The sequence below is a fragment of the Siphateles boraxobius genome, unplaced genomic scaffold (genome assembly GCF_051911475.1).
Source record: "Siphateles boraxobius isolate OS27281-9 unplaced genomic scaffold, OSU_SipBor_1 20, whole genome shotgun sequence".
NCBI classification, from domain to species: Eukaryota; Metazoa; Chordata; class Actinopteri; order Cypriniformes; family Leuciscidae; genus Siphateles; species Siphateles boraxobius.
Genome location: NW_027508811.1, coordinates 14,747,501 through 14,771,517, shown reverse-complemented (window position 1 = coordinate 14,771,517; position 24,017 = coordinate 14,747,501). Strand labels below are relative to the sequence as shown.

The window sequence follows — 24,017 nt, the reverse complement described above, 5'->3', positions numbered from 1 at the left end:
TATTCAGTTTCTGTACCTGAAAACAAATGTTAGACTTACCTGAAAAGCATAGTTTATTTTATTAGTATCTTTGCTCTATTGTATTTATTTGTGCTTGTGGTTAGATTATTTGTTCTTATTGTTTTTTTCCCCTAAACATTGCACATAACGAACCATAACGAAACTGTGACCCTAAAACCGTGAAACAAACCGAACCGTGAGCTATTTGAACCCTTGCTCCCCTGCTATGTTTCATGTGCAGCAGCAGCATGTCTTACATGCTCACAGCGATGTCTGTAAATGTATTCACAGTAGCAAGTCTATACTTGCTCTGCAGCAGCAGCATAGCAGATCTATTATCAATAGACCAAATACATTAACATCGCTATATCCATTACCATGCCAATTTCTGTTACCATGCAAATCTCTCTGAGAGTTGTTATGACAGAAATATATATATATATAGTACACATAATTTGTATATATGTTTTATTATATTTGATCATTTATTGTATACTTTTAAAATTTATTGTTTATTATACTTTTGTTTAGATATTTTTATTTAGATTTTTGTTAGTAGCTTCAAGAGAAGCCGGCTATTTTTTTTAAAGAGTAGCTTGACTTGAGTTTAAATACTTAAAATTTTGAGTAGCTTTTAAACTTTAGATGCTAAAGTTTTAAATTATCTTCCCCATCACTGCTATATCAGACTTATGGGGGAAGTGCTCTGGTGTCACAAAAACCTAAAGGTCTCTCTCTTTTTCCTTCTATCTCTCTCTACCTCTCCCTCTTTCTTTCTGCTAATGGCTGTGGCCTGCAAACGGGGGCAGTAGAAGGGTCAGTCTGAATTTTTTATCCCGATAAAGTGCAGGGCCGAGTGGCTTTGAGTCATGCGCTCTGTCCCGCATGAATAAAGCACACACACACACACACACACACACACACACACACACACACACACACACACACACACACACACACACACACACACACACACACACACACACACACACACACACACACACACACACACAGACAAGTGCTTGTCCATTCACCTCTGCCTCACTGCCTCACCACGGGCATCTGATGTGCCTTATCAGGGTATTGACGCATGGCTCAAATTGCTTTATGACCATGTGGAAGCAGTTTGTTTCCTGGTCTGATCTTTGATGTCTGTCTCATTATCTTTTTCACACCCCCACCCTCCCTCCTCTGAATTTTGCTTTCTTACTTTTATATACCTCTATAGCCTTGGCCCTTGGCCCTGATGGACATTCCACCTCTCCAGCACCAACATGTACTGTAAACGAAGATACTGAAAAAGAGTTCAAGCAGCAGATTTCAAGCCCAAAGGTTAATGTGAATTGAGATAGACAGAGGCAATCTTTTCTCCAGGGTCTTTCATCCATACTTTATTTAGGCATACCTGAAAATGTTGTCCTTATTTACTCACCCTCATGTTGTCCAAACCAGTATGACTTTTCTATATTTTGCAGAACTTAAAAGATACTTTAAAAATGGTTTCAACTGTATTTGTAAGTTAATGGGTCCCAAAACAACATTGGACCCTATTGACAATCATTGTATGAACAAAAAACACCAAGACACTTCAGCTGCCTTGTTTTGTGTTACACCGAATAATATGAAGTCATACAAGTTTAGAAAAAGGGTAATTTAGATGGCAGGGAATTCCTATTTGGCTTCAGATGAGTAACCGATGTATTTTAAATTCAGCTGTATTTATGAGAAGCTTTAAATGAACATGTAATTTCCTGGTATACGCTACAGTATTACGGCCCAGGCGAGCAAAACATACGTCTCCATGGAGAGAGAGAGTGAGTGAGAGCAGACCCAGTGCGTACGAGCGATTGAGATGACGGGCAGCTTTGGAGGCCGACCGCACTCTCACCAGCCGGCCATGCGCCAGTCGGGAGGAATGCAACAGCACTGCCTTGGCCGCTCTTGAAACAGTGCTCTGTTTGTGTGTGGCCTCGTGTCCCAGCTGAGTTCGATAGATGTGCTGAGAACTCCTTCTTAAAGGCATGAATGTCACATGTTCTCCACAGACCCGGTGGACATGTCACACAGCTTGGGGCGGCAGTCAGGAGGGTGGTGTGATGTATCAGGTCAGACAGAGTTCTGTTGGGTTTGGTGTCCTCGCGCCCAGAAAAGTTTTATCAAGTTTTACATCTTCACTCGTTTTAACCCCAACACTCACGTCTCTGGTATTAGTCGCTGTGGTTTCTACGCCAAATTTGAGGCATGTATGTTATGGCTATGCTGAGAGGTTTTGGAGCGAATCGGGGGCTTGCTGGAGAGTGAGTCACAGAGTTCCTTTGGGAATGAGATAGGGAGTGTTTGTTGGCTTTGACATGGTTGCTGGGTTTCGCTCTCTCTGGCCTTGGCTGACATTACTTCTAGTTCTTGCCCCGGCAGATCCAGCCCGTTCGTCCTGCCCGCCCCCCCTCATCCAGGCCGTACCGAAAGCTGAGAAAGGTAGTATCAACAAAGAAACCCAGATAGTGAATGCTGAGGGGATTCTGGGAGTGGAGCGCAAAGACAAAAACAGGTCGGGAGAGACGTGAGAACAGGAATTCCACTGAAACCTGAAATGGCTTCAACGGAAAAGCCGAGGTTATTTATGTGATCGCACTCGAGGCTATTTTCCAGGAGGGTGCCATCCTGCTGTAGCCTGTTTAGCAGCGATAGGCCACACGCTATTAGCATCCGAGTCCTACTGGTATGAGGTCGGGTGAATTTATGTGAATAGCAATTTAATCTTCTGGTTTTAATGGGACATAAAACCCCTTCCCGGACAACTGCCCTCTAATAGGTCTTAAAAGTTGTTTGTTGGTGTTGAGATGGGGGTAATTAGTAGACCCATAGCTTTGGGAGAGGGCGTCGGTGGTCGGGCACTGGCTCTTCCCGCGCAGCCGGCCGATCTTTTGGGCCTGGCTAAAAGGCGCTGGCCACTCCTCGAAGGGAAGCATTTGGAGGGCTTGTGACCGCTGCGCTCAAGGGGGTGGAAGGGAAATGAATGGCACAGCACTTAGAGTATCTCTGATGGGAACATTAGCCACATTAGACTGCTCTCAAAATGCCCTAATGGAGCACTCACACTCTAGCACGCACACACCACTAAAAAAATTATTGCAAATAGTTTTCTGGAACTTTTTAATGTGTGATTTATATATTTCTGTAATTTGCCAGCTGCCCTCTCCCTTAAGTAAGATAAAAAATGAAACCAGGGCGGTCGGTAATTTCTCTGGACGAGATTGATGATAAGAGAAAGCGGTAAAGCAAAGGGATCTTCAACACCTCTCAATCTCCTTACATGCCCCGTCTTTAAATCCACTCATGCGCAAAGAGCCTCTACATATTCTTGTTCCTCTTTTTCTTTCCCATTCTGTTTTGGCGTGTGAGGAGCTACTGTGGGCTTCCTTTAAAGGCTGTGTGTATGTGTTTTGGGGGTGTTTGTTTGGCGCTAGTGGCGGGGCCTTGGTGTTTGTGTAAATGTCAGAGGCTGTGTCGTTATTGACTTCTCTGTAACGGCTGTGTGCCTCTGTGTTCTCCTACACAACTAGCCCCAGGCGGCCTGCTGCTGCAATACTGCCTTTCTTCTGACGTTCATCAAACTGCTGTTTCTCTCTTTCCCTTTCCCATTTTCCTGCTAGCCTCTCGCTTACTTTCCCGCTCTCTGGATATGTTCTTTTTAGGGCAGTGCCCAGTAGATGTGTGCTTGTCCACTCTGAATAATTTTGAGAAATTTTGTCCTCTTGTTAGACACAGGCCTGAGCTGTGAGGCAGAGTGAGTGATCTATCTGTTTGGACCTTCTCTCATCTCTTTATTTTCACCAAGCCTCACCAACGCAGACTTCTCACTGTTCTAACAAAGTCTCAAATGTTTTCTTCTACTTCTTTTGGTTACACTTTTTATTGCAGTTCATGTTTGTGTATTTACAAAAGTAAATACAGTTTAAATTTAACGAACTTAAATTTAAACCCCCCCCCCCCCCCCCTCAGAATATGATTTGGAGTTGTGTGCAAAACGCGTTTGCTTGTGTGATATTGTAAAATATATTCAAAAAACATTTTTTTTAAGTATGACATCTAGGCACTAACATGCATATTCTTTTGAATAATTTTTGTAGAATTATACTTAATAACTTGTTCCCCAAAACCACCGTTTTTTTGGGTTAATTGGTCTAAAGAATTTTTAAAAAAAATAGGTTATGAATGTAATTTTTATGTGCTTTTCAAAGTGTTCATGGCCGCTGCATGGGGAGTTTTTCTCCGCTATTGATTTGAGTATTAGCTTTTGAAGCGTAGAAGCTAGCTACAGTCAGATCTCATGTGTTACTCATGAACACACACGCACGCACGCACGCACGCACGCACGCACGCACGCACGCACGCACGCACGCACGCACACACACACACACACACACACACACACACACACACACACACACACACACACACACACACACACACACACACACACACACACATACACAGGCTCCTCACACCTCTCTCTGCATGTCTGTCAACTCTTGTAGTGCAAGGGTCAGTGGCTCCAGGAGGCAGTTATGTGAATAAACTTTTTATGGCTCTCTCAACCCCCTTACTGCCACCAGAATTATTGAGGGGATTTTACTGTTGACGAGGCAGCAGTTACAGTATATATCTGCGTTAAAAATGTATTTTTATTGATTGTAGCTCTTGGTTGAATATATTTGAAGACTATATTCTAATACAGAGGAAAAATGCTGAGATAAAGTTGTATAACTGGCTAAAGCCCGTATGGGTTCTGTCTTTCCAGTCACCATGTTTATGTGCACATCATTTTACATATTCTGATAAAGGCTTTTTTCTGAAAAATATAATTACAGTTATTTTTTTGTAGCTGTTAAAATGCTGATTTTAGTATGTTTGCACAGTAATTAAATCAATTCTCACTCAGTTCTCCTACAAAAGTGCAAAAAAAAAGTAGCTCTTAAGACTAATTTTTTATTCTAATGTTCTCGATATTCTATTTTATGTTAGAATCCGGCTCACAGTCCCATATGCCCCATTTCCTTTTCTCTTACTTTCTCTTTCTCTCTTCATCTTTCCTTGTTGTTTTGAGAGCTCTGGGCATCTGTGAGGCAGAAAGCGGCCTCTTGGTGAGGTGAGGTGTGTGTTAGATTCTGTATGTGTGTGCTTATGAGAGAGGGTCAGTCTTGCTGAGGTTTCTTCTCCGGAGACTGCAGAGCAAAAAGGGCTCTGACTTACAGGTTTAACTTTTCCTTTTGTTCTTTTTTCTCTCTTTCTCCATCATCAACTCCCTCCTCTCCTTTCTGAACCCCTAAGGTTGAGTCAGTGCAGACCTGCAGCCAGATAGTGAAGAAAAAAAAAACATTTCCAACGATAGTCTGGGCTGGGAAAAACAAACACCTGAACAGCCCCCTGGTGACGATGGACAAATGAAAAAGAGCAAAAGGGAGAGATACCAGAGACAGTATAAAGGAGAGGAGATGTACGAGAGAAATTGCAATGTTTAATATGGCAGAGAGTCCTGCGTTTTAGTTTAAAAGGCCCATTGGTTTGTAGAATTGCCTGTAGAGTGCACATGCAAATTTACCTGAACTAGGCCTGTCATTATATTAGATTTTCAATAAAAAAATAAAAAATAAATCATGCTATAAGTCAAAGTAATTTTTAAATTATTTTTGTGTTTTATCAAACTTTTTTGAGTGCGGATTAAGTGTCACTTTCGTTTGTCATCTTTGATGACATGATTTTGTGTGACAGTAGTAGCTACACACTGCATCATCATCATCATCATCATCACCATCATCATCATCATCATCATCATCATCATCATTATCATCATCATCATCATCATCATCATCATCATCATCTTCTTCTTCTTTTTTGCACTTTATACCCAGCATTAAGGTGCAATACTGCCACCTACTACTAAGTCAGCTAGATAAGCTCTGGCACTGGATTATTTATGATATTACTGTATGTATTAGTATTAACAAAATGTCAATAGCAGAGTTTTTTTTTTTGCGTTGCGGCTAAAAATTTTATTGCCCAATTGAAATGAAATCCATTCAGATAAATTAGAGCTGTACTTGTATGCCTATTGCTAATATAGAAAATAATGGCTTGTTAAAGGCAAAGTGTTTGTGTTTTATGCATGTGTGTCTTTCCAAGTGCGTGAGGCCAGTACCTGGTGTTTGCTGAGCTTTATGATAGTATAAGGCTGATGAGTGATCTTCTGTGGCCGCCAGCTGCTGCTGCTGTCAGCTCTGGTCTGCATGTCCCTGCACATCCCTGTTCTCTCCATGTATATGTGTGTGTGTGTGTGTTTTGCATACAGGTGACCGCTGACCTGTTGCGTGTGAAGGAACAGGAAAAAATTACCCCTCTGAATTTATATGAACACCTCCCATCACAAGTGTCAGCATTTGTGTGGTTGTAGGTTTATCTGAGCATAGGGATTCAAAGAGGATAAATGCGGAGAAAATGCGGAATAAGAACCTTAAAAAACCTGAATGGAAGCTTTTCGGATACTGTACTTTATATACACTATACCACAGTGACAGAGCCAAAGGTAGCTGAATAATTAATGAAGTACAAGCGAACAGACTTCCAGCTGTTCAGCCACCGTAGGACACGCTATTCATAAATGTTTGAATGTCCTATAAGAAAATATATTCAAATTGAAAAAGCACAAAAAAGCCTTAATGGAAATATGAATTGCCCAAGTTGAATACGATGGGGGACAGAAAGGGCGAAAACGCTGAGCGAAGTGCAATTATGTGAAAGCAAATGTTATGGAGCCTCAGAACTGGCTTTGGTCCTCTAATTAAAATGGCTGAAAATGTTTTGACAGTGTCTGAAGCCATGCCCCGGGCCCCAGCTCTGCGCAGCTCCAATTTCTCTTCCTTACAGATGCAGCGATACATTTATGCAGAACGTGCTGTGAATATCTCACTCACCCCCACCTCCTCCCCTCTATTTCATTCCATCGTTCTCTCTGGCTCTGAGAGAGACAATGAAGAAAAGAGGTCTCCATGATCTGCGCTTCAGAGGCTGCAGCTGAAGTCCCGTCGGTGCGCATTGTTATAGGAATGATCTGTATGTTTGTGCAACACTGATGCCGTTTCGGTGTTTGTGCCGGTTAAATGAGTGCTAAGGCTTAATTAGTACTCAGTCATATTGAAAAGTAAATTTCAAAAAATGCATTTTTGTAAATCTTTGGGGATACCTCAGACTGAAATCTATTTTATAACAATAATTCCAATAATATAATGACTTTTTTTCTGCAGTAATTATTTTGGGCACAAAGCCTGTGTTCCTCCACAGGATTAAATTAATCTGGGTTTAATTAATTGATGCATTTGGAACAGTATAGTAGTTTGCACATTGATTAATTAGGCTATTTATGACAATGAACATAACTCTCTGTTTCCATTCCTCTTCAGTCGCATCATTCTTTCTAGGGTCCCAGATATGTGTGTGCGTATCTGGATGCAGGTTAGCCTGGTCTTTTTTTCTGAGCATTTTTTTTTTCTCCTTAGCTTAAAAAAAGAAAAAGAGCAAAGCACACAACCCTCCTATGCTGTAATTTGTGCTCTCTATAATTTTGACATTTTGGTTTTGGGTTAAGAGTAGTCTACAGTTGCTACCATCAGCAGTGAGGTTTTCTCCTCACAAGAGAGAGAGAGAGCGAGACAGAGGATGCGCACATGGTTTTACGCTCTGACGGTTATATAAAGATTTGGCCATTTAATTACACTCATAAACACAGTTTAAGAGGCTCTGACTGTATTATTAAAATTATATTTATGAGGTTATGCAGGAATTCATTTTTAAACAGTCCATTCCAGTGTCTATGGAAGCCTGATTCGCACATCCAAAGTGCAGGAGCGGTCGGAGCAGCAGTTACAATAATCCGGGTGACAGAATAACGTTTTTGTTCAATGTTCACGGGTGTCTTCGCCAAGAGTTCTCCATCTGTCCCTCTGGGAATTTTGCTCTCCAGGCATGTTCCCCAGTGGTAAAGCAGATCCCCAGCACAGCTCCTGGGCTGCTTCTGCATGAAGTCATCATCAGGGTACACGCTCTCCCTACATTCACATCCATAAGCCGAGTATGTTTGACTGCTGAGTTAGTGCTTTTTAAAGAAAAGGTTTCTCTGAGGTCGTTAAGTCTGCATAGATATGCAGCATTTAAACACTTTTGGTCACTTAAGGCAGGTGTATGAATGTAATTTGTATTAAAAACAAACCAAGTGACAGTTGCAAACACATGATGCTTTTTGTTTTCTCCAAAACTTCACTTCACTTTTTAAAGACATGTTTGCGGTTACTTTTATTTAAATGGACTCTAAATGAAAAGAACGGACTTTGTACATCCTCTAAAAAACAAGTTCATACAATATTTTTGTCGTGATAAATATACACAATTTTACAGTTAAAAAGTTTGGGTATATATATATATATATATATATATATATATATATATATATATATATATATATATATATATACAAAACAGATTTTTTGTATTTTAATTTAAACTGTCACAAGATCCTTCAGAAATCATTCTGATTTGCTGCTTGAGAAACATTTCTTATTATCTTCAGTGTTGAAAACAGTTGTGCTGCTTATTTTTGGAAACCATTATACCTTTTTTTAGGATTATTTGATGAATACAAAGTTCAAGAGGACAGCATTCATTTGAAATATAAATTATTTGTAACAAATGTTTTTACTGTCACTTTTAATTAATTTAATGTGTCCTTGATGAATAAAAGTTTTAAAAATGAAATATAAAAAAAAAGTCTTACTGACCCCAAACTTTTGAATGGTGTATATTTATCCTTTAAAACATAAACTGCTTTGGGCTGTATGTTTTTTTTTAAATAAATGCCAAAATAAATGTTATATTGTATAGTGAATATGTGTGTATGACAAGCAGAGAAGCACAGTGTCGCAGCAGGGAAGTCGAACTCCCTCGCACTCAGTATTTATATTTCTCCCCAGCAAAAGTCAAACCAACTACGACACATGTGCACGTGTCTCACATGCGCAAATATACATTTATACACGCATATAAAGTCCTGATTGGCCTCCTTGCCAAAACAATAACGCTTTCATATCCCGGTTCTTTTAAAGCATTGGGGGGTAATTGTGTTTTGTCTTCGTTCTTGTGTGGCAGATTGTAGAGCAGTGCCTAATGACACACCGAGAGGATTGTGAAATTAGCCTCATTGTTGCTCTTAAATACTGAAATCAGCTTCTTGTATTCAGCAATAACTGTATATGCGCACGCGTTACGGTTGGTCCTGAGCAGCCGGGTTTGATTTGACTGGCTTGAGAGGGAAACATATGCCATTTTCTGCAGTTATCATTAGCTGGGCAGGCCCTGTTTAGCCGTGTGTATTTCTGATTGGAGGGGACACGTCTCTCCTCGCTGTAATAATGATAAGGAGAGGGGAATCAGGTGTGTGGAAATCTCTCCTGCTCTTAATTGCGTTTGTTTGTCCGGCAGGCAGGCAGACGGGAGACATGATGGTGTACATCGGAATGAGTTGATGCTGGGATTACTTGCATAATGTGGAAAGGGAATTCCAGCTGGATTTTTTAATTTTAACCCATATTTTTTTATCCCCTTAGGATGATTGACCATCAAAAATTGTGGATGTACACTCTTTTACTCCATTCCTTATAAAAGCTATAGTGCTGCAAGTGTCACAGATTTTAAGACTTTTATTTCTTAACTCCACGCATAGATAGTAGTTTCTGTGTCATCTCAATATTTCTTTTAATTAAGTCTTTTTTCCCCTCTCTGTCTATTTGGAAAGTGCAAATAAAGGGCGCATTACATCTCGTTGTTTAGATATTACTCTGCGTTCTTTTGGCAACAGGGAGAGAAATGCATAATGTTTGGGTTTTGGAGGACACACAGTGTGAGAAGTGTCTTAGAGTCTTTTGCAGGATTTTTATGGCACTTCCTCTGTCCAGCTTTGTCAGTGAACAAGTGTTGGTCAAACAGGCCTTTGTTTGTGGCCAGTCACTCGGCACACCACAAAGAGTCTGGAACCGGACAAAGAGCCGAGTGTGTGAGAGCGATGCTGGGCCGACCCGACCAGACTGCTTGGAGGAATACTGATACAAGCCAGAGGCACACATGACCTGAACGCAGACACTCATTAGAAACTTCACTCTGGTCAGATTTAGCAAACATTTTCTTTTCTTTTTTTATTGTGTTTTTAGATGTTTGGTATTTTGGTATTTTTCGGAGATTCACTCACATGGCCTGCAGTGCGAACTTGTAAAAAGTATTTTAAACAGTATTTTGCTATAAACGTGTGTATGTGTATGCATAATATTTGTACTTTTAAAAATGTATTTGTTACACTGCAGGGCAATTAAAATGATCTAGCTAATGCAAAAAGTTGTGAAAAACTTCAAATGAATTTGGGACCAGTTACCAAATTTTAGATTTAAAAAGTTTGGGTCAGTAAGATATTTTTTTGTTTAGCAAGGACACATTAAATTGATCAAAAGGGACAGTAAAGGCATTAGTAGCCTAATGTTACAGTTTTTTTTTTGCTTTAAATAAATGATGTTCTTTTTAACTTTATTCTCATTAAATAAGTCTGAAAAAGTATCACATTTTTAAAATCAGCATTAGAATGATTTCTGAAGAGCATGTGACACTGAAGACTGCTGTAAAGGCTGCTGAAAATTCAGCTTTGCCATCACATTTTTTTTTACATTAGAAAAATATTAGAATACAAAACAGTTATTTCAAATGCTAATAATATTTCACAATATTACTTTTTTACTGTATTTTTGATCAAAGAGACTTCTTTCAAAAACATTAAAAAATCTTACCAACCCCAAACTTTTGAATATAATTCTTTATAATGTACGTTTATATAAATTGCAACCCAAAAATACTTATTCGTTGTAAACAGGATTCATATGCATTGTGCTTAATTTACTTTATGAAAATGTAATATGAAAATTGTAATTTCATAATTTTGAGACTTGAGCAGGTGCAGAGGTGAAGGGACACCTCAAACACAAATATATGCAGAGGCTCTTGAAAGCATAAGCCGCTGATAAAATTCAAAAATGATATTACATGGCATTGTCCTTTCCCCCCCTGCATTCAGTAATCCTGTTACTGCATTGTTGCATTACTTCAATTACCATTATCTCTGAGAGCTGTCTTAACACAATCGTCAAGGACAAAACAAAAGAAGCCGCAGTCTCGGCTAGTGACAGCAGTGAAGCTGTCGAGATGGAAGCCTGAGAGTACAGCTTGTGAAATGCCAGCAACTGTCCAAATGACCTGCGCTTTCGCATGTAGGAGGTTTTGAATTGCTTTACGCAAGTGCGTTCATATCCGGTGCTTTTGTTTGCCGTGGACGCCGTTTGTGTGTGTGTGAGAGTCCGAGTGAGGGGGGTGGTTTTAGTGGTGGGAGGAAGAACAATGGATGAATCTGCATGTCGGGGATATTGGGCTGCCCGAGCTGTTTTAATCTGGCATTCATCTTAGTCTGCCAGCGCCATCGATCCAGACGGCACACATAGAAATGCACCCCGCTCTCTTAACAAAGCCAACTGTAGACATTACTCCAAATATACACGCTCTCTATCTATACATGTCAGTCATCCATGTGTGTCAGTCAAGATAAATCCATTGGTAATGCTCGTTTCATGCACTTAGCAGTATTTAACTGTATTTTAATGGAATTGGTATGACGGTAAAACATTTTTTCATTTGTAAATGCGCTTGTGTAACTAAAACGATGCCTTTTGAACACCGACAAATAGGTTATGTGTGTGTGTTGTCTACGAGTTATTTTGTCTACAATTCTACGAGTGCACTTTTGCAATATTATTCGACTGGCCTGTCCCCTAGGCGGATTCTATACATTCTGCATCCCAGACGAGCTGTTTGAAATTTGTGCAAGTCATAAATTGACACTTTTTGGTTATTTTTGCACTGTAAAGCTATCTGTTTGGTGTGCTACAGTTTTCCTGTGCAAGATGCAGGACTCAGCAAGGGGGGGGATTGGGTGGATGGGGGGCTCACAACATATTTCCTTCCTCCTCGTCTCCGGTTACACCATGGGCACCAGTCACTCTCTGCCAAGCCATCACCGCTCTGTAATACAGCCTTACTTTTTGTCAAGATCATTTAATGTGGCTTTATCTAACTGCAGTTTAATGCGTGTGTGTGTGTGTGTGTGTGTGTGTGTGTGTGTGTGTGTGTGTGTGTGTGTGTGCCGATTTAGCTGGATTAGTCGGTCCTGTGAGGATGTGGTTGGCAGTTTGGGGGGGGTGTTTCTGTGCTGTAACATTGCTCTGACATTTCCCTGTGTAAAAACTGCCAGCAATGCACTGAGTGCTCGCATCCGTCTGTAAGTAGCCATGCCGTTGCCAGCTCCCGCAGACCAGTCCAACAACTGTCACCGGCAGTCTCTGCCTCCAACGCTACGTCTTGCCAGCTTGTCCGGACTGACCCGCTTTCGCTGCAAATTGGAGAGCTTTCTAATTAACTGAGGAATCGGTGAAAATTAGAGCAAGGCCGCTCTTCGACTTCTCTTAAGTGTTTATAGTGTCAAGGCACAGATTATCATTACATTTAGCAATCTTGCGCACCCAGCGGTGGCCACGTAAGTTGCACACATTAAACAGCTGAGAACCCACAAGTCCCTCGTCTGCTTTTATTGCTCATCCATCCCAAATGCTCAGCTCTCGACTTCCTGTCTCAAAAAGACAGTCAATGATGCAAAGAATACTCTTACATCTCTCTTGAGAAAATTTAAATTAGACCAAAAGGAGGGGGAGGCTAATTTTTTTGGCAGGCTGCTGCTTTTAATTCCACCCAGTAAAATCTTCAGAGTCTAATAGCAGATTATTGGAGCACCTGTCGGTGGTTCGCCGACTCATGTCATCGGAACAGATTGTGACAGTTTTGTCAGAAGAAGAACCTGGCTGCGAGCTTGCCAAGCACGATGCCCGCATGGCACACGCCGGTGCCTGTGAGAGGCACGCCAGTCAATACTACTGCAGCCTGCGTGAAGCTATCAATTATTGCCGCAATTATTTGTCTAGTTGGATATTCAAAATGTCATGCGAAAAAGATGATTACATATTCCACTGAGCGTTGCCATGTGTAATGAAATGAAGCGGGCCCTTGTTAAACATGGAGATGCGGTAACCTGTCCTTCAGAGATCCCCGTGGCTGGTGAGGAGATGGCAGACCCTCAAAGTCTATTTAAAGACTTGAACCTTCCGTAGACCCAGTTTAGAAAGCGAATCGGGTTTTGTGTTTGACATGAGGCAAATTAAAACACTCTCGACAACAACAGATAGCCTTTATTGTTTGTAGCTGTGTGACGGGAGCGAAAAATACCCTTTGCATGATAATACAAAAATGTATAGGTTAAACCCTCTGCAGGTGGCAGCAATTAAATGTAATTTCTGCAGATTGTAATGATCCATAATTTAGCTGGCCTTTGCATCAACCCCCCTGATATAAAGTAGTGTGCCGTCTTGATTTGGTGCAGGGCTTTCAGCTGTTGGTCATGAGTGAGATTGTCAGGAGGTACTCGTGGGTGGCAGGGCCACAGATCAGCAATGTGCTGTTATTTTCTCTCTATTTACACCAACCGTCACCTCCCTCACTGCCCATCTCTCTCAGCTGAAAGCTGGTATGTGATATCGTCACCATTGCTCATTTGTTCTGGGACCTTGGATTATTAATTTTTTAAAATGTCTGTCAATCTGATTTTATTTTGAGGTCTGAATGGCTTTGTCTTTAGCACATACCAGGGCTATATGCAGATTCTGGTGGTATTTGGAAAGATTTTGATTTTGGCCCTTTAAATGTGTATGGTTTGTTACCTTTAATTCATAACTTCTCAAAATAGACAAATGTACTAATTATGGTGCACTTGCTTGTGGGTGATATATCATAGTTTTTAAATGATATTTAAATTAACAAGTTAAAATTTTGTTAAAGAGTACGTATGTACATGAGTGTGTACACACACACACACCACACAACACCACACACACACACACACACACACACACACACACACACACACACACACACACACACACACACACACACACACACACACACACACACACACACACACACACACACACACACACACACACACACACACTTTTTTGAGTACTTTTGCTAAATATCTATTTTTAACTATAGGCATCCTGAACCCGCTGCTATATATATTATATCGTCCCTTTCAATTCTCATTGAGATACAAGCAAGTTCAATTGTCTTAGTAAATAGAGAGGATGTTTTGTTTAAAAAGTGGACGTTTTTCAAAATGTACACTTTAATTAGAATAATGATAATGCTAACTGATATTCAGTATATTTTGAGTAAAAGAGAACTTTACGGTGTGGTGTTACTGACAGGGCTCAAGTTGGCAAAGTTTTGGGAAACACTGGTATACATCACCATCTGTTATACTATTTTTAGCTTCACTCATTCCTAACAGCCATTCCTAAACACTATAATTTATTTGTTACACACCTTGCTCATATAGAGTGTGTGTGTTTTCGTTGACCATGTTTAAGACGTGCCAAGGCAGGGACAAAATGATGACAGCACAAAAGGGTTCAGCGATGTCCGGAGGTGGCTGTCTGCCCGCAACAGAGCCTTCCAGAACCACCCCCATTTGTGTGCATTAACAGGATTATCTTAGAAAACCCACAGTGGCTCTGGCCTGCCTTTCCTCCTCTGAGCAGCAGAAAGGCCTTGCCTCGTTACATGCTTTGCTGGCTATTGAAGACTTCAGAGAAACCCCCTCTGAGGAAAACAAACTAGATGAAAGAGTGCACGCTGCCTGTTCGGCACCGTTCAGCACCTCTTTCAGCCTTTCTTCTCGCCATCTCTCCATTTTTTTGCTTTTTTTCCTCTCCCCCTCTTTCTCTCGGGATGGTTGTAAACAGTACATGATAGCAGTTTAGAGACCTCTGGCTTGTGGGGGGAGTTAAATCCATCTCTCCTGTCCATTTTCGATGTTTGTTGTTGTGTTTCCTGTGTTGATGATGGCTCTTTTCCTGACCGCTTGACCTTGCGTTTTTGGGAGCGTAGGTAGATATCTGTTTCTTGCATATAACATCCCTTTTAGCGCTGGTAATTTTCAGAGTTCAAACTGTCACTCATTACTTCATGAAAATATCCATTTCATTGCCATTTGTGAGTTAATCGTGTGTTTTTAACTATAGGCATCCTGAACCCGCTGCTTGTTTACCTGTTGATGATGCAAATGCCATTTTCATCACATGTTTTTTTTTATTTAGAAATGTAATCAGTGTAATTATCAAAAACGGTAGCTTTTGCTACAGGTTCTGTAGCTTTTTACAGCTTTCTATCTGGACTACATAAAACATTTAGACAAGCATATTTATGAGAGAGATGTATGTAAATGAAGATGTTTTTATTTTTTCTTTCTTTAAGTTATAAAAGCATCTCTGGTCATCATTGGGTGTTATTTTGTTTACAGAGACCACATAATGAAAAATAACAAGGTGTTCACATGTAAATATACTTGGATTACTGTATCAGTTTCTCCAAAATGCAGAAAGAAAAATATTTCATAAATTGGTAACATTGCATCAGGCTTCAGCACAGTGTGTTTAATCTTGAAAGGCTCTTGTTTCCAGCCTCCTTTATTGTTTAATCTCCTAAATAAGGTGGCATAGGAGTCAGAAACATTAAATGAGATTACAAACGCAATGGGAGGAACATCACAGGTCACTGTCAAAGTGCCGTTGAAAGTCAATTATTGTTTTAAGTGTTTCTTTGCTGTTACAATTGTCCACATCACAATTTCAGTTGTAAGGGAGGGAATAGCCTGTCTCGTTTTAATTTTTAATTTTTCCATTTAAGCTATTTTTGTTTGAACGCATCTTTTGTGAGATTGCATTTAAAGAGCAGACAATTTATTAAATGGAATTCTAATTTCAAAACAAAAAACAGTGTTGTGTGAGGTATTACAACAAATGTTCATATTCTCCTCTAGCTTTGCACTGGTTTACAACACCTGAACATTGAGTAATGTAACCTTAAACAGATCCTAACAATATGTGTGCTTCCTCTGTTGCTCCCTTTACAGGATCTATTACTTTAGTCCTTCCAAATTTTGTTTACTGTATGCTTCCTGTTCATCTGTTTTTGTACATGAATGAAAGCGTACAGCTTGAGAGAGCAGGATTGTTTGCTTTTACTGCCCGGCTGACAAACACAAAGCAGAAGTGTATCACCCCATGCATAGACCTGAGCCAAACCCCAACACAGTCTTTCTCTGCTGGAATATCAGTGCTTTGTCTGGTCTTATGTTGTGAAAAGCTCTGCTCCACTGGGTTCTGGCCTGTACTGCTGTTTGGGAGCATGTTTATAATAAGACCTGTGTTTACTGTTATGTGATACTAACTTTAGCCTTCTGAGGGGCTAAAGCTGTTGAAAGACTGTTAGTATGGGGGGCTACAAAGGCCGGGGTGTAGGCAGGTTCATAAATGATTAAGGCCCAATCTGTAGTGTTTTTGTATGTCCAAAATACACCAGGGAGCAACTGAGAAAGGGAATGAGTGTGAACAAACACATGTAGCAGATGTAGAGACCTATTAACCAAATGGTTTTCCTTTAAATGACTTGCAGTTAATGTCTTTGGTACAGTTAGAGAATTAACTTTTCTGTTATGTGTTTTGCAGGTAAAGATGAGCCCAGCAGCTACACTTGCACAACCTGTAAACAGCCGTTCAGCAGTGCCTGGTTTCTGCTCCAACATGCCCAGAACACTCATGGCTTCCGCATCTACCTTGAGAGTGAGCGTGGAAGTCCGCTCATGCCCCGTGTGGGAGCTCCTTCAGGAATGGGCGCAGATTGCTCCTCTCAGCCCCCCTTGCATGGCATCCATCTCCCAGAGGGAAGCCCATTCAACCTGCTGCGGATACCCAACTCTGGACGCAATGGACCTCCTCTCCGAGAGGGTCGGTTTCCCCCTACGCCGCCTCTCTTTAGCCCTCCACCCCGCCATCACTTGGACCCTCATCGCATGGAGCACCTGAGCCCGGAGGAGCTGGCTTTGGCCACCCATCACCCGAGTGCCTTCGACAGGGTGCTGCGCCTCAACCCCATACCCATGGATCCCCCAGCTATGGACTTTTCTAGTAGGTTGAGGGCGCTGGCTGGTAACACCTCAGGGTCAACTCCTCCTCTCTCACCCAACCGGCCCAGCCCTATGCAACGGCTACTACAACCATTCCAGTCAGGAACCAAGCCACCCTTTCTCTCTAGCCCTCCCCTACCTTCCATGCAGTCCCCCTCTGGCTCCCAGTCCACCCCAACCCCTCTTACTCAACAGCCCAACACGCCCTTGAAGTCCAAGTCTTGTGAGTTCTGTGGGAAGACCTTCAAGTTCCAGAGTAATTTAATAGTGCATCGACGTAGTCACACGGGTGAGAAACCGTACAAGTGCCACCTGTGCGACCACGCCTGCACGCAGGCAAGCAAGCTGAAGCGGCACATGAAGACACACATGAATAAGTCATCACCAATGACTGTCAAATCCGATGATGGCTTGTCCACAGCCAGCTCCCCTGAACCGGGAACCAGTGACTTGGTGGGTAGTGCCAGTAATGCCCTCAAGTCTGTGGTAGCCAAATTCAAGAGTGAAAACGATCATCTGATTCCAGAGAACGGAGAGGAAGAAGAGGAAGAGGAAGAGGAGGAAGAGGAAGAAGAAGAGGAGGAAGAGGAAGAGGAGGAAGGAGAGGAAGAGGAGCTGGAGAGGGAGAGAGGTAGAAACAACTACCACTTTAGTCTCAACCTTGAGGCTACACGGCACCACGAGAACAACGGTGGCCATCTGGGTGCAGGTGAGGGTGAGGATGGCATCCCGCGCTCGTTGCCTGAGGTTATTCAGGGCATGGGCTTAGCTGCCAGCATGCAGCACTACAGCGAGGCATTTCATCAACACAAGCGAGGAGCTCTAAACTCTGACAATAATGCACATAGGGGCATGTGTGATGAGGACTCTGCTCTGGAATCAGACAGAGTGGACGAGGGCTGTGGCTCAGCTATTAACGGTCGCGGCTCGTCCCCCAGCGAGTCTGCCTCCGTTGGTTTGTCAAAGAAGCTCTTACTGGGCAGTCCCAGCTCACTTAGTCCTTTCTCCAAACGAATCAAGCTAGAGAAAGACTTTGACCTCTCAACCCCTACAATCCCCAACACTGAGAATGTCTATTCTCAGTGGTTGGCTGGGTACGCTGCCTCTCGGCAACTCAAGGACCCCTTTCTGAATTTTGGGGATTCCAGACAATCGCCTTTCGCCTCGTCTTCAGAGCACTCCTCAGAGAACGGAAGCCTACGGTTCTCTACGCCACCAGGGGACCTGGATGGTGGCGTCTCGGGCCGCAGCGGGACTGGCAGTGGTGGCAGCACGCCGCACCTTGGGGGTCCCGGTCGGCCCAGCTCGAAAGATGGCCGACGCAGTGACACCTGTGAGTTCTGCGGCAAAATATTTAAAAACTGCAGCAATCTGACAGTGCACCGGCGCAGCCACACGGGCGAGAGGCCTTATAAGTGTGATCTCTGCAATTATGCATGTGCCCAGAGCAGCAAGCTAACACGGCACATGAAAACACACGGGCAAGTGGGCAAGGACGTTTACAAATGTGAAATCTGTCAGATGCCTTTTAGTGTGTACAGCACCCTTGAGAAACACATGAAAAAATGGCACAGTGACCGCTCATTGAACAACGAAATTAAAACTGAGTAATGGTGAAGTGTGGTGACTGACTTGCCTGTTAACAGCGAATAACACCCCACTCCCACCCTCATCCTTGTAGATTTCCCTGTTACGCTAGTCCAGTGGCGGCTAAGACAACGTGCTTGGCACCACCAGCACACCCTTTTCATTTACCGTTGAATGCATGATCTGTATCGGGGCAATACTATTGCATTGACGCAAACTTGGAGCCTTTCTCTTGTGCAATAATTTACATGTTGTGTACTTTTTCTTTTTTCTTTCCCATTTTGGAAATTATGACAGCATGCATGATATATTTTGGCTAATTTTAAAATAAATTGTCCCTGGTTGGTTAGTTGTTTAGTAAATGTGTTGCTGTTTTAACGTTCATTATTTTAAAATGTTTTTCTTTCTTTTTATTTTTTTATTTTAAGATCTAAGAAAAAGAAAAGAAAAAACAACCATGCTGCATACATTCTGTAATACATATCATGTACAGTTTTGTGTTGTAACATGGAGGACTACAGGCTATTGCTTAACCCTCTTTGGACGGGCTGGATATCGCACTTAAACTAATCTTTCAAAAAGATGTTCTGTCCACATAGGGTTAACATATTAATTGGCCCCTATTATGGAATAAAAGTAATGACAGCCTTTGAATTTCTTGAAAAGGAAACAGCATTAAGATTTGAATTTGTACTATCATTTGGTAAAACAAACAAAAAGAGTGCCTTGGATATCTTGAAATTGCATTGGTTAATCTCATCTGCTGTTATTCTGGAGTCTCTGCTAGATACTACATAAGGATCGATTGGATCCTCAAAAGGTTCTTGCATCAAGCACCTGACCGCTACAGTCAACTGTGACTTTAGAGAGAAATAGTAGTAATCAAAAAGCTAAGTAAATTTCTAGTTAATCATCATTAGGTTCCTATGTAAAATGTATCTTTCCATTGTGGTTTATGTTCTGGGCATGGCACAAGCAGTATATGGTGCGAGATTCAGTCTTGTTTACTTCTATCGGAAGGTACTGTACTTGGCGGTACTAGTTTTTAATCCATAATCATTTGACTTTTCTGTGTTTGTTCAAGTCTTATCTTCAGTAGCACAAAATTTTGACGTTTCTTTGATGACCATTGTTAGTGTGAACGTCCATTGTGAAGGAACACTTGAGGGCATTTGGACCGAACTAATGTAAAGTACACTTGAGAATTGGTTATTAAGAAAGCATTGAAATATTTGCAGCTGTCAGTGATGATTAACTATGAATTGCCTACAGGTCTGAGTCAAAATCTTATTTCTGTATTATTGCCTATGTCTGAGCTCCCTAAAGGACTAAATGAGCCTGAAAGACCGACTGAGCGAGAGAGAGAGAGAGAGAAACAGAGAGAGGGAAAACCATATTTGTCACTTTTGTTCCTTTGTTTTATATGAGTTTCACACATAGTGTGGTATAAGTTGACCTTCAAGGAGACTCTTTTTCATTGCTGCATTATGACATCAAGGACTTTAGATGTTTTTGGTGTTTAGACAGCACCTGCCACTCTACCCTTCTTTTTGTATTAGACCTTCTAATTGGAAGTATAGAAGTTGAGTATAAATTAAAATTGCTTGCTTGTTGGACAACGAAGTGCACTGTTAAAGTTTCCCAGTTTACAGGTATTCACGAGAGGGAAAACTTCCAAAATAATCGAACATGGTGTCATTATTTAATGTAAAAAAAGCCAACTCCTCCTCTCACTTCACAAAGATAAAGCCCAACTCCGATATAATATTATTGTGTCAAAGCACACGGTGCTTGACAATGTACGGACAATTGAAACTTGCTGCTTTCACTGCAAGAACTTTTTTTTGTACAAATCTTTTTTTAAGTATGAAAATAAAATGACTTTTTTTAAAAGGTAACATTTCATTATCTTAGGGGAAACTGTATTTAAGTTTGTTGTTTCTCTTTTCCTCTTTGTCTTGGTGGTGTTCAAGACTTGATCACATTATATATAAAATGGGAAAAAATATGTTTTTTTCTGCTTTTTCATTTTACATCTTGGCTCTTCACAGCTCTTCAGGTCAAACTTGCATTGGGGAAAGGTTTAAGATTATATATAAAATATATAATAGAGAAACTTAAATATAGGAAAATGCACATCATGTCGGTTCCTATGCTAAAACACATTTATGGTCTACTTTCTTCTGTATTTCTAGAATGGTATTTGAATTAAATGTTCACCTAGTGTAGGTACTACAGTATTTATATTGAGGCTTGTATTTTTAACTGTTGCTTGTTCTCTCAAAAGGTATTATTGTACCTTTTTTGGTAGTGGAAAAAAACAACAAGCTGCCACGGTATATTTTTTTAATTTGGCAGGATAATATAGTGCGAATTATTTGTATGTTTAAAAAAAGAAAACGAAAAAAAAATCAAATAAAAAAATTAAAGTATGTGGCATTGAACAAAGGAGGCCATTCAATGGTTTCCCCGAGGATTCTTTTGAGAATGTCCACACTAGCTAAAACAGGTGGTTGTACATATCTTTTTTTCTGTTCTTCTTTTTTAAAATCTCCTCTGCTGCCATTCTGTATGCAGTACAGCAAGCTAATGTTGGGTTGTTCTGTAGTGTGCTTCTGTCTTTTCACCTGTCTCACCTGAATACATTCCAGCATCTTGAAAAAAAGCTAACTTCATATGCAGTAAAATACCAGTAAATAAACAAACAATAAAAAAAAAATCATTCAAATAATCAATGTTTTGCAGGTGTTTTTTTTCATTGCCAAATATTAAATGGTGCTTTATATTTAGATTGGGATGACTTTCATATGCAAAGCATATTTAAAAATGAAATGGAACTAAAGGAGCAGCCCACTTAAGTTCATACTCTTTTGTAAATGGCAATGCGGAATATTTTGTTATCAGCCTTTTCTATTCCTGTTATGAGAGCTGTTTGTTGTAACTTGAACTTGAACTTTATCTTTTTCAATGGGAGTCACTATTTATTATTGCTTAAATACTCTGTTCAAAACGGAGACATACAATGGATCCTTTTTTTGTTCGTTCGTTCGTTTGTTTTCATTTTTTTTTTTTTTTTTTTTTAAAGAAAAGAATGACCAAAGGTCATTGACAGACTTGCTTTTTGTTTGTTTCTGGTCTATGTTAAGTTTTATTGGAGAAACCACTGTCTGTGTTTTCTGGCAGTTGTCTACATTTTCCTGTTCACCAACCAATTTTGTCCCTTTATTGAAAACAATTAATAAAAAAAATTAAAGTATATCTGTGTCTGGTGACAAAGATTTCTCTCTGCATTTTTGTCTTTTAATTTTATATATTATATATTTTGTTATATTTTGTAGAGGACATTTCACACACACACACACACACACACACACACACACACACACACACACACACACACACACACACACACACACACACACACACACACACACACACACACACACACACACACACACACACACACGCGCGCGAGCATCATACTAAAGCATGATAGTGTTTAACTTTCAATTTCTTGAATTCCGCTCTGTGTATGCATATAATAATTAGGAAGGTCGTCTTGAGCAGCTCTGCTGCACTCGTGGCACCTCTCCCCTCCCCCCATTCCTTTGCCCGCTACTGTGTGCTTGGTGTGTTCAGCCCTTGGGCGAAGGAGGGCCTTCAGGCTTATTTGCAGATCTCTGGGGTCATGTGACCAAGTGACTTGAAAAGTGTTACCTTACCAGTTCTTTAGGTCAGAAGAGCAGCTTAACAGTTTACCACACACACAGCTTATATGCAAGATCACTATTGAATCCGCCTTCATTTCGTATATCTCTTTTATTTTTAATATGTTTCAAAAATCAACAAAAGTTAGTTTTGTTTAGTGGCCTTGACCACAAACCAAGTTTTTTTTTATAGTGATGCACTCTCGAATTTTCTCCTTTGTCTAACACAAATCCATAAAACCAGGCAGAGATGTGTTTCTTTAAGATTTCTCATCAGCCACTTGTGTTTAGAGAGGCCTATTGTGTTTTGGCAGGTGTGAAAAACGCAAAACTTCAACCCCTCCCTACCCAATCATTCCCATTTATTCATCTGGCTCTTAAGGACAACATGTCACTCCACTTGAACAATGCTACACTACAGACAGACAAATAAAACAAATCACTGACTTCTCTCCACGGCTGATCAACGAATTCTCACATAAACCCTTGTGCTTCAGTTTTACAGACTTTAATGCTGTATTTATGATAATTCTGCCATCATGTACTAACCCTCATGTCCTCTGTAGCTTTCTTATGTGGAACAGAAAAGTATGATGTTAGTCTAAATGCCCAAATTGCTCTTTCCAATACAATGGAAGTGAATGGTGACCATGGCTGTCAAGCAATATATGTAAGGTTTCAATTGATTAAAACATATTTCAAACTGCTTAATTTTTTTATATGTAAAGCTATGATTTGGGAAGATCTGTAATTTGGTGTGAAAGTCATATGGACTACTTTCAAGCTGCATTTTTTCCGTTTAACAGCTTGGCAGCTCCTGGTCTCCATCCCCTTTCATTGTGTGCAAGCAAGCAGCTTTGACATTCTACTAAACTTCTCCTTTTTCCACGGGTTTGGAATGACATGAGAGTGAGTTCATTTTCAAGAATTTTCCGTTTGGATGAACTGTTCCTGTCATGGCCTGTCAAAAATCAAACTAGCAACAAATACAACAATATATATATATATACAGATAACAAAAGACAACAAGATCGGAACACTGGCACTCTTACTCTCACTGTTATAAAAATCCATAAGGGCATTACTCACTCAGTATCCCCAAATACCCTTCTTTCCCCTTTTCCCAGCGTTTTGTAGTTCAGAATTCTCCAGTGACTCGGAAAATGTGAGTCTCAGAACACTGAGGTGCATGGTTTGTTTTAGTTTTGTGTCTTTGTGGGCTTGGCTGTGCAAATTGGTCTCCTGATCAAAAGTTCCTTGTGTTTATGGCCCGCTGGCAGGCATTCTGCTCTGGGCTATTCAGCACGAGGTTGCCAAAGAGGACTATACCGCTGTCTAAACAGAGGTTGACTCAGTTGTTTAAACGTTACACGTTGTCAACTTTTTAGTCGGTTTGGGAGTTTGTGTACCACTAGACACGAATGCCTCATCGCCAATGCCCATCTTGTGTGTTGAACTAGCTTTGCATCACTTCCTTTAACCCAGCTTGGCTTTGCTCTATTAATCATGCGGTG

At 40.7% G+C, this 24,017-nt stretch overlaps 1 protein-coding gene across 2 annotated transcripts in view; it reads left to right on the top strand.

The window, feature by feature from the left end:
* bcl11aa (BCL11 transcription factor A a) overlaps window positions 1-22,052 on the top strand; it is a 65,612-nt gene extending 43,560 nt beyond the window's left edge. For both annotated transcript variants that reach the window (XM_077236985.1, XM_077236986.1), the window contains exon 3: window positions 16,752-22,052. In XM_077236985.1, the coding sequence (XP_077093100.1) occupies window positions 16,752-18,820 (2,069 nt within the window). In that variant the 3' untranslated portion in view covers window positions 18,821-22,052. The remainder of the gene's footprint in view (window positions 1-16,751) is intronic.
* The last annotated feature ends 1,965 nt before the right edge of the window (window positions 22,053-24,017 follow it).